Source organism: Hypanus sabinus, chromosome 17 (genome assembly GCF_030144855.1).
Source record: "Hypanus sabinus isolate sHypSab1 chromosome 17, sHypSab1.hap1, whole genome shotgun sequence".
In the NCBI taxonomy this organism is placed as follows: Eukaryota; Metazoa; Chordata; class Chondrichthyes; order Myliobatiformes; family Dasyatidae; genus Hypanus; species Hypanus sabinus.
Window position 1 is genome coordinate 65,929,860 of NC_082722.1, and position 12,025 is coordinate 65,941,884.

Here is a 12,025-nt window from a genome sequence, read left to right on the forward strand (position 1 = left end):
AAGTGGTACTTTTGAGACTTCTATTAAATTTGAAAAGTTATGGAGACCATTTATTCAACATTTTCATATGATGTAATATGACCCTGTGCCAAGTACATTTGATTTCCTAGCTTTTAGCTTATGTATTTTGAGAGGACCGGAAGTGACGGCATTGATGAATACTTATTTTTGTGAGATATTATAAACAGCCCACTTTTTTTTTCTCTCCTTCTCTTTTGTTTGTTTTTCTTTTATATTACTTATTAGTTATAGTTATTAGATTAGATTAGTTAGTTTGGCATTATATAAATTTTTTTTTTGTTTTTTTTCTTTTTTCTGTTTTTTTTATATTATACATTATGAAATATTTAGATTTACTATGTCCATACATATATCTTATGGCTTATGTCTTGGTAAACTCATTTATATTGTAACTATTATGTACGTTTTTTTTTCATATGTAATGGAATGTGTATGTTGGTAATTTCTTTATCAATATATCATCTGTATTCTGTCCATATTACTAATATTAATAAAAAGATTTAGAAAGACAGTCATCTTGAATGAAGATTTAGAGAATGTAATTGTCCACTGCATTGTGTAAAGGTAGTCCACTATCTACACTACGTGTTCACTGATTTTGTTTGTTGCATATACTACATGAATTCCACTTTTGATTACTGTTAGGAATGAATACACTATTTTATAGCACTGTCATGCTATTTGCAAGGTCTTGGCCCGAAACATCAACTATTCTTTTCCATAGATGCTGCCTGGCCTGCTGAGTTCCTCCAGCATTTTGTGTGTGTTATTATTGAAATGTTCTGTTTTGTTCTATTAATGCAAAATTCATTACTCAGATTGTCTGTTTTGTACGTTTTTAACTATTTCCATGAAACTTTGACTAATTGGGGCAGCCATTTAATTGGGCCAAAATATACTGGTCCCAACTTGTCCCAATTAACCGGAATCCACTGTATTGCGTTTTGCACCTCATCCCAGAAGAATGATGTTGCACTTAGCTGTAGAGATGTATATAGTTGAAAGACAATAAACAAACTCGAACTTGAATGAACACTCCCTTCAGAAATGATTCTCAACTGAATAAAGAAATAATCTCTATATTGATTAGCTGATATAAATTTCATCAAAGTAATTTACAGTACAGTACATCTGGCATTGCTTTAATGACACAAGGAACTTGAAAGTTCCAATGGAACCCAAAAATGTCTGAACTGAAGTTTAAAATCAACATTGGCTATATTCTTTTCCAACCCACCCCTACCCTGATCACAAGCATGATGGCTCTGCCTGGGATAGCAATGGGCTTAATTTACACACCTTCCATACAGAAAATGCCTTCTATTATATGATTCAGATCTAAATATCAAAGCAGGATCTACTTCCACCTACCCAGTTAGATAATGCGTTCCAGATCACTACGATTCTGTTTATAAACAAAATGTTCATGTCTCCTCTAGTTTCTTTACCAGTTACTTTCATATCAGTGTTTTAGTTACTGATCCTCCTCCTAGTGGAACGTTTATTTTTTTTTTACCTTACCGGTTCTCACCAACCTTACAGAGGACCACAACCTCATCATAGTTTGGAGGCTTGCGTGCCTTAGTGACCTGGAGAGCTATGTTGGCTGGAGTCAGGGCTTACCCATGCCAAACAGGTCAAAGGATAGAGTCCAGATGAAGAGTGGTCCACTGGTCCTCCACGTTTAGGGGTTCAGCTCAGGGCTAACAACCCTGACTGGTAAAACAAAATTGTTACAGCAACAGCATTGGAGTTGCCACAGTATTGTTGCCCTAAATGCCAGCAGGTGTAATGAGCAGAATGTAAGGTTCAATCAAACGTTTCTAGACATCCAACAAATTTGCTGCAACACACAACTGAAATCCCAAATTACTGCTCGCTGTCAGCAAAAATATTCAAAATTGGATGATGCCTTTGTGTAACTATGCAATCTTATCACTGACATGTTACTTGGACTTTTAAGGTCTGCGACAACAAGATAAGAACCCATGTTATTACAGGAAAGATACTAGTATAGGTAGAACATTGGCTGATTGATAAGATGCAAAGAGTAGGAATAATGGGAGCCTTTTCTGGTTGGCTGCCAGTGACTAGTGCTGTTCCACAGGGGTCTGTGTTGGGACCACTTCTTTTCACGTTATATGTCAATGATTTGGATGACAGAGTTGATGGCTTTGTGGCCAAGTTTGCAGACAACACAAAGATAAGTGAAGGGACAGGTAATGTTGAGGAAGCAGGGAGTCTGCAGAAGTACTTAGACAGATGAGGAGAATGAGCAAAGAGGTGGCAGATGGAACATCGTTTCGAGAAGTATATGGTTACTACATGATAGAAGGAGCAAGGCATTGATAAGACCACACTGGGCTCCTTAGCTAAGAAATAGTGTGTTGGGTCCAGAAGAGGTTCATGAGAATGATTCTGGGAATGAAAGGATTAAAATATGAGGCGCATATGATGGCTCTGGCCCGTACTCACTGGAGTTCCAAAGAATGAGGGGAGATCTCATTGAAGCCTATCAAATATTGAAAGACCTAGACAGGATGGATGTAAACCTATGGTGGAGGAGTCTAAAGACCAGAGGGCACAACTTCAGAATAGAGGGGCATCCATTTAGAACAGAGATGAAAATGTATTTCTTTAGCCAGAGAGTGGTAAATCCATGGAATTCATTGTCACAGATGGCTTTTGAGTCCAGATCAATTGGGTACATTTTAAACTAAGGTTGATAAGTTCTTAATTAGGCGGTCAAAAATTATGGGGAGAAGAAAATTGAATGGGGTTGAGAGGGATAATAAACCAGCCATAAAGGAATGGCAGCACAGACTCGATGGGCCAAGTGGCCTAATTCTGCCTCCATGTCCTGTGGAGATCCAGATGGTCCCAAACAATAACACAAAATTTAAGGACGTTGCACCTAACTTTAATATAATACAAACCACACATAGTGATAAACATTAAGACAATAGAAAACAATCCCCCTGCATTTACTTCCCCACTTTATAAATTTGAAAGGCCAAGTTTACAATTGCTAATGACCCAATAATTCACTAAATGATCACTTATTTTAAAACTCCAAGTATGAACAACATAATCAGATAGGCAGGGAAGAATGAGAGGTACTGGGTCAACTGGAGACAAAACTGAAGACCAACAGAATTTTCCTAAAGGTACATGGGGTAAATGTGATGTACAAGGTCGCATGATTTCATTGAAAGATGAAATGATCTTGAAGCTCTGAATGCCCCCCCACCCTTATATTCATATACCTATACACACAATAAACAGGAGTGTATCTGAAAATGGATTAAAACCACCATTAGTGCTAAGAAGAAAGAGCCCAAGTATGAGATGAAATTGCTAGAGACAGGATGGGCCAGATTTTTTTTCACTTGCCAAATAATCAATCCACATCAAATCAAAGATCAAATTATCAGGCCAACTGGTCAAATTCTATTCAAAAGGGACAAAAACAAATTATGGCATAAGCCAAATAACACAACTACCCACAGGCTTCCCTCCAAATCAAGCCATATCATTACTTTAAAACATATCAGCAGTCCTTTATTATTCCTGAATTTAAATCATGGGACATTTAAAAAAATGTTGTGGCAATACCTTCACCAGAAAAACTACAGTGGATCAAGACAACTCGTCATTGCATTCTCAAGTGCAAATGAAATGGGCAATAAGGAATGCTTCCAAAAAATTGCTCACACCACATTTTAAAATCTGAGAATATAAAACAGCGGATGTTTTCAGCTTTACAGAATTGGCCTTTATGTCATTAACCTCTGATTTTGTTTCCCTTAATATTGCATTATTAGAGGGGGACGGGAGAAGTGAACACAGAGAAGGAAAACAAGACCTGGAGGAGGGTTGTGACAAAACGTGCCTGCACCTACCTGCACCCTGTGAGATTTGACCAGGTGCATTCCCAGGGCCGGAGGGTTGGGAAGGATTTTACCGCAGCCTGTAACCGTACAAAGGATGTTGGTCCTCACCTCCCGGCTCAGCTCGGTGACCGACGGCCGAATGAGCTGACAGACTGGGATTCTTGTCGTTGCTGCTGCTGCCGCCACTGGGTCCCCAGCCCTTTCACCCCCCGCCTGCGGCTGTGTCGAACTGTCGCCCTCCCGGCCTCCCCATGCACACGTCGCCGCCATCTTGCCGCGCATCCCCCTCCCTCCAACCGGTCGTCAATGAGGACAGCCCTGATTCTCATTGGCTACTTTCCGTCATCCGCCGCACCCCCAGGCCTCAGCCGGACTCCTGATTGGTTGAATGGCACATTAAAACGCAGAATGCCCTGACCGACCCGGTCTTGTCCACTTGACCTCAAAATACGTTAGATTCTAATAATATTACACTTGAATTAAGCTCGCATTGATTAATGGCTCATTTTATTCAGTAATGGTCATTTAACTATATACATTGAATTCAAACCAATGTTTCATTTTTTACTTTAATATGCTAGCGGTCCCTAGCAACCTATAGTTTGGAACACAAAGCACTGTCAACGCAGGTAAGGACAGAAGCAATAAACGGAACTAGCATGGGATCATAATTCACACACTGGAAAAAGTAACTCAGTCCATTATGTTCCCACATCAGACACAAATGGACCTCAATTAGCTCATAAACAAGAAAACCTGCAGATGCTAGAAATCCGAGCAACACACACACAAAATGCTGGAGGAACTCAGCAGTCCAGGCAGCATCTGTAGAGGAAAAAACAGTCGACGTTTCAGCTATCCATTAATAACCAATTTTTCTCTTCTCCACTTGCCCAAACTGTACTTTTTTTCCCCATAGATGCTGCCTGGCCTGAGTTCCTCTAGTATTTTGTGTGTTGCTTCATTAGCTCATGTTGCACAAACTGTAGGCCATGGCTCTTGCACCAATCACCCTAGTACAGAACCTTCCAAATCAGGCAAATGTATCTGCCTCCACAACTTTCACCTCTACGTTTTGTCTTGACTTTTCTCTAAGCCTCATAAATCAATTTACATCTAATGGTCCCTTCTTTGTGAGGAACTGGATCGATTCCACTTTCTCTCATTCTAATACATCTAATTATATCTCCCAAATACCTTCCCTCAGACTTGACATTTTTTTTTACCCATCTAAGTGGTCCATCAAATCTTATTTAATTACAATTGAACTAAATTTAATCTAACCTTCCACAGCCTGGAACTTTTTTTAAAAACTCCACACTATCAAGTCCACTATGAACCTGTAGAATAAAAAGAATGGTCCAGAAATGCCTTTACTGCTTATTAATAATGTTTTATCTTTCATCTTAGTGTTCTTTTCACTCAGAATACACAATCACTGGAAAGGCATTGTTCTATATACCCCAATCATATGGTTTGGTTTCCTTTCATAACTCTATTGCAAGTACTTGCAACTCAAGGTGGCAGCATCCATCATTAAATAACCCTACCAAGCAGGATAGCAACATCTGCAGTATCTTGCATCTTCAAATTATTTCTCCAGACCTGATGAAGGGTTATTGAACTTTACACTTTGGCTCCACAATGCTGCTCTGCACATGCTATTGGTTTTATTTTGGATTCCATTATTCACATTAATTTTAAATTGAAACTATTGAAAGATACAAGTTCATTGTATACAAAAATGTACCATTAAGTCAAATTTCACCAAATGAATCTGATTACTTTGATCTTCTGATGAAATAACATCCATATTTCCTTTTCTAATTGTAAGATAATTTGTTATTTTACAGGAGGCACAGTAACATAGCAGTTAGCATAACACTAATATAGTGGCAGCAACCTGGATTCAATTCTGCTATCTGTAAGGAATTTGTACACTCTCCCTGTGACTACGTAGGTTTCCTCCAGGTACTATGGTACCCCCCTCCACACATACAATTATTGGTCAACTAATTTCCTCCACTAGGTTTGCCATTAATCAAAGTGTGAGCAATTTCTCACAAAGCTGGCCATTTGCACCCATCCCACCACCAGCATTACTCAAGCACAAGATATTCAACTTTCAACACTACAATCACACAAGGATTCAAATAACCACAAATAAAATTCTTAATATAAAAATTTTACAACATGCAAATACATTTCAATAATTTTACAGCATTTTATTGCATAATCAGAACAGATAAGATGAACTGGATTTTAATATAACTTCAAAAGCAGAAGATTAAAAATGTATACTGATCCAATAAATTTGTTTCCAAGCAATATATAAAATTATTACTATGATATTCTATTATTCATCAGTTAGATCTTCATCAGAGAATGCTTATCCAATATTATAACTGGTTTACACACAAAGTAATGCATACTGTGAACAAGAACCAGGTTAATTTCTTCAGCCTGCAGAGATAATAATCTTTGTAAATTGATTCAAGTCAAAATACAGAATTTGAGTTCCATTTCAGGTTGCTATGATAATGCAGGACCCAGCTTTACTCTTGTGGAAAATAATAGCACAGGTATTTACTGTCAAGATTAGAATACAGAAATGGGTACCGAACAAAGCAAACTTAATATTTGCACAACTTCTCTGATGCAAACTAAACTTAATTCCAAGGCAGAGAGAATCTTCAACAAGTTTGGCAACAGCAGATTTAAGTACTGATGACTTTGTAAATCTACTTTTTGCACATTAAACTCAAATTAAGCAAAATACAATGACAATTAATACTGTAGTAGTTATTGATTTGGGCCACAAAGGGCAAATTTTGTTTTAATAAATTTTGGGCTGAAAATTCATTTATTAAAGCATGGGACTAACCACATTAGCAAAACAGTCTTTTTTTCCCACAAAATCTAACCCTTTATTTTTATTTTCTGCATAAACATGATGTTCTGGTTTGCTTGCAGCTGAATGTAGATGTGCATTAATACATCAACAGATTACTGTTTTGCTTGGTAGAGGGAGTCTGTTCAATTTTTTCTCTGACTGAAGTAGCCACCAGCTTTGAGGGGGAGAAAAAAAAACCTGTCAAGTGCTAGGAAAATAATGTCCAAGGACAAATGATAACTGGATTTTAACTTAAATATGATGCATAATTATGATTGATTTTTTGGAAAGCAAGAATAACTCCCTCCATTTCAAAAGCAAAAATATCTGCAGTTGTAGTACAACAGGAATAATCCAAAACCACAAAGATGACTCTTTATTGTAGGGAAGCATCATTTCCTAAAACACACTTAATTTCTTCAACTGTCTTTCTTCCTGTCAAAAATTTGATAATTCACAAATAGATGAGTTTGACAGAAGGCAGAAAGAGAATGGTACGTATTCATTTTCTCCAACCTGGTGATCTGAGCTTCTAAGAGAGGAATATTCCATTGTAATACTTTGCTTCAATGCGACATTCACCCATTACTGTTCAAATTTTTTTTAAATGGTCTAAATAGATCAGTGTCAGAACTTTAAGTTTCAGAAAGTTGAAAAAGATGTCAGAAAAGGTGGAGAAGAGAAAAAATTGGTTATTAAAGGAAAATTCGTGGGATAATTAGTCTTTGGTGCCACTATAAAATTAATAATAGGAAAAATAAAATGACATCATTGCAAGAGGAAGAAAAAAAAACCATTTTAAAACCAAGAATAGGAGACAAATGTATTTTCTGTTAAGACTGTTAAATTTCCAGAATAAATGATATTAATTTAAAATAAGTGATATTGAAAACAGGACTTGCCCAGAGACCAGCAAAATATAAATTTTAAACAAAAAGGACTTGCAAAATATCACTATGGAAGTAGATGTCAGCTTAGGTACTGCAATTGCAACATACTTCAATCTTTTGCTTGCAGAGATTAGAGGAGAGAGAATGTTTCATTATTTCAAAGGTGAATATTAATTGAAGACTAATTTAAAAAGAACAAATACCAAGCAGGATCAAGTATCATAATTTTGGAGGGCTAGACTGGTGAGTAGAGCATTTGCAAATACTGAGACATTATTAGAAAGAAAAAAAACTTCATTTATATCAAAGTTATGTGAAACTATTGAATGGCTTTAATGTGTCTGGAAGTGCATTGTTGCTAATGAGAAAAATGTTCAAATACAGAAACTTTTGCAAACAGGACCAAAGTTAAATATGTTTCTAGCAAAGCTCTCAAACATCAAAATCAAGATGTTCAGATTATAAAATGCTGACAAAGGAGAAGCTAACTAGTACACTATGAACTATTTCTCACCATTTCACAAAAACTGCTATAAGATCTTTTTTGCTCATTGAGCGAGCACAAGGATAGATCTCACGCTTATAGTCTTATTCAAAAGAAAAAAATCTCTGAAAATGCACTGACATGTCAGCTCAGATTTTTCCTAAAGTCCTGGAATGACTTAAAGTGTTATAAACCACAAGGCAATCATTTAACTGAAGTTTTGTCAGTATTTTATTTTTAAAACTCCTTTGACAATGTTATATCTCACATGATGATAGCCCCGAGATACTGGAACAAGTGCTGTTACACACCTACAAGTCCAAAGAGTTATTTCAATGAGCTATTAACTGCTAATCTCAGTTATCTCTCCCACCGTGCTCACACAGAGAACCCCACCACCGCCTTCCAAAAGTTGGAGGGGGGGTAAAATAGCACTGCTTGTAAATAATAAACGAGCATACCAAGAAGCATCATGTCAATAAATCTGTTAAAGGTTTTGTCTGGTTAATGGAATTCATTTCAAGATGCTCACAATGCCACACCATTCAGTCTATGCAAAGTTTTGGTTAGCATATCAGGGGTATCCAAAAGGTACATTATAAACACAGGAGCAGAAAGATTTTTCCATAGGAAACATACAAATATTTACATAATACCCTTTGATTTGTACTACAGAGTTAAAGGGCTGATGTATTATGCCCAACAGTCCTTTTGTCTGTGATCTTGAAGTAATTCTTCCCCTTTTCTGCAATACTGCTGAACATAGTTGAAATGGGGACATCAGCAATCCCTTGAAAAACATAGAAAATTGCCATGTTTATTGATAGAATTATCCTGTTTTCCATCCAACCAAATTCTCAATTATTCTTTAAACATTTCACACCCCATTTCAATCTGAACAAATCACAAAGGAAAGTGAAGCTTGAAATATTTAATATCAACTTCAATGAACATTAACAGTATGTACAGCACCTCTAGTTTTCCCACCCAACACTTCCCAGCTTTTACTCCTTCCCCTCCCCCCATCTCATTCTGCTTCTTTTTTCCGTTCCTTTCCAGTCCCGATGAACGTCCTCAGCCCAATATGTCGACTATTCCTTTCCAGTGATGCTGCCTCACTTGCTGAGTTCCTCCAGTGTTTTGTGTTACAGCAGAAGAGCTTTATATTAACTACAGTTGCAATCAATGAATTTGTGGCACTGGAATTTCAATTCAAAACTAGTTGTTTTAATGCTTATTGTGAAGCTGACAAAAAAAAACAAAACAGATAAGACACAATGTAATGAATGCAAGGGCAAGATAAACCTACCCAATTCTGGTAGTGCTCTCAACGATTCAAGAATATTCGGACCGGAAAATTTTGCCACACATCGGAATGGTTTATTTCTATCTGATAAAAGTCCCATGTTGTGTTCATTCTTAAAGACTGTTTGTAACTGACAAAAGATGACATGACTTATTAGTATTGATGTAACAACAGGAAAAATCAAGCATTGCAGCATCTTTTACTTTCATGAAAACTCTTCTGTATTTGGCACTGGAAGCAGTCAGATTCCTGCTCCTAGTCAACAGCACCCTCCTGCTGATAAAATAATTAGACAACATTTGTTCCAGTGGGCAAGGACCTGTAACCAAGACTGGCACTGAAACATTCAGCAAAAGGCAAAATATTGTCACTTGGGTACAGGGAATGAGTCAGAAAGATATCACACAGAAGCTGACCTCTTGGCCCATTGTGTCTAGAACCATCCAATTATAATACCACTCAATCTTTCCAACCAATAGCTTCAGAAATTATTTACCAACTTGTTCTCCATCTTGCTATCAGATACTATTCTGGATTATGATACATGGAGAAAAATGAAAATTACATCGCATATCTTCAGCGGTTATTTTAAAATCTCACTAAAAAACTGGCATAGTAATAAAATGGCAACATTAGGTGAGATACAAGACACTGAATGATTCATAAATCTTCTGAGTTGCAATATGGTGATTTAGTTTCAAAAGTACTTCATTTGAAATAAAATCTGTAGTCCAAGTAGAACATTTTCAAGATCACCCTGTATTGTGACATCAGTCTCAATTGTCTGTTAATTTTCCCAAAAGATAAATGGTAATTCTATGCTGCATACAGGTTTGAAAAAAAAAATCACCTGAATTAAGGTGCAAGCTCAGCAAATGCGATACACGATATTTTACAAAGCAGAAAGTGACATGCCTTTCCTGGAGACCCACAACTAAGTGTACACCACATCAGAGTACATCAAATGCCACTCAGTGCATACCCTGTATTGAACCTCCTGTAGTTTTGGTAATGATCCTTCTCCAAATACTACTGCTGTTAATTTCTTGGCCTCTTCTTTCTCTCTCAAATTTTCTACAGTGATCCTCTGATCTTGAGCTACTTGGGAGAGAAGGGAAAAAAGTAAGTGAATGACTTCCAACAGCTTGATTTTTTCCAAGGAAAGAGGTGTGCATGAAAAATTCAAATCAAATTTTCAAGGGATCTTTTAGCATCAATTAAGGATCATAATATTGGCCAGCTGACACATTAAAAAAAAAATCGCATTATCCTCTCAGCAAACTACTGGTGTGGAAAGATGCAGTAACGTTTCACCGCTTTCTTTCCCCCAGCTTGACCCAAATGCCATGATCATCATGGTGAATATTTAGCAATCTTACAGAAAGAATAAAGTTCCCCCAACCATTGCAAATAAACCAAAATATTATGTATAAATCTGTGCTGCATGCCTTGACTATTGCAGAACTAAATGCACTTGCCCATCCTCACTTCTAAGATCTTCTTCCACAAATAAAAATAAAATTACAGTACTTACTGCAATATGGATATTCTACACATCAACTTCCCTCCCACAGCATGTCAAAATCCAACACTGAGAAATGGCAAAATTTTACCTAGTATTTCTTGCACAAGTTTTCTCACTATGGGACTGTTCTACATTAATCTTAAGCAAAACATAATTGTTAAAATGAAATTATGTGCACTAAAACAAGAAATGAAACAATACCAGAATTCTGGTTGGAGTTCAGCTGTTGTAAAGGTTTTCTGTAATGTGCAGAAAGTTTCTGAAATTAAAATAGAACATAGATAAAATACCAATACTGTAGAAATACACAGAACTTTAATACAGAATTACTTAAAATGCTCTGGAGGGCATTGCTTGGAAGAGTTTTTTTTTAAAAAGGGCTTGTAGGACAGCTAACAAAATGACAAACTTGGGATATTGAAGAAGTGTGATTATAGCTTTATATGTTGAACAGAAACTTTCTTATGCAGGCAAAAATAGATTTAAAGTAGTATTAAATGGGGTCTTGAGCATGGACACTATTGTTACTGCTATAGATCAAAAGTCAATGCAACCCTACAACACACGCAATCACTGTCTGGTATTGGTGGGGTTGTGGGGGGGGGGGGGGTGTCACTGGACAGGATCAAAAGAAAGTTGTAAACTCAGTCAGCTCCATCATGCGCACTAGCCTCCACAGTATCTAGGACATCTTCAAGAAGCAATGCCTCAAAAAGGTGACATCCATTACCAAGGACCAGACCAGACCAGACCACCCAGGACATACTAACAGAGAGGTGGTACTGAAGCCTGAAGGCACACATTCAATGACTCAAGAATAGCTTCTTCCCCTCTGCCATCAGATTTCTGAATTTATATTGAACACTACCTCACCACTTTTCTCCCCCTCTTTTTGGACTACTTATTTAATTTAAACTTAAAAATATTATATGTACATATACACATACACACACTTAATTGCAAATTACAGTTTTTTAAATTATGTACTGCTGCTACAAAATAACAAATCTCAC

At 36.8% G+C, this 12,025-nt stretch overlaps 2 protein-coding genes across 9 annotated transcripts in view; both read right to left on the reverse strand.

Moving 5' to 3' along the window:
• atmin (ATM interactor) overlaps positions 1-4,194 on the reverse strand; it is a 52,676-nt gene extending 48,482 nt beyond the window's left edge. Inside the window, exon 1 of one of the 2 annotated variants that reach the window (XM_059993238.1) lies at positions 4,023-4,194. In XM_059993238.1, the coding sequence (XP_059849221.1) occupies positions 4,023-4,184 (162 nt within the window). In that variant the 5' untranslated portion in view covers positions 4,185-4,194. Of the gene's footprint in view, positions 1-3,923 lie in introns of both variants that reach the window. The other variant, XM_059993237.1, reaches the window with a different exon arrangement.
• Positions 4,195-8,394: 4,200 nt separating this feature from the next.
• cenpn (centromere protein N) overlaps positions 8,395-12,025 on the reverse strand; it is a 113,288-nt gene continuing 109,657 nt past the window's right edge. For 6 of the 7 annotated variants that reach the window (XM_059993250.1, XM_059993252.1, XM_059993251.1 and 3 more), the window contains 4 exons: positions 11,214-11,271; positions 10,470-10,588; positions 9,491-9,617; positions 8,395-8,971 (listed from right to left, as the gene is read on the reverse strand). In XM_059993250.1, the coding sequence (XP_059849233.1) occupies positions 8,859-8,971; positions 9,491-9,617; positions 10,470-10,588; positions 11,214-11,271 (417 nt within the window). In that variant the 3' untranslated portion in view covers positions 8,395-8,858. The remainder of the gene's footprint in view (positions 8,972-9,490; positions 9,618-10,469; positions 10,589-11,213; positions 11,272-12,025) is intronic. The other variant, XM_059993253.1, reaches the window with a different exon arrangement.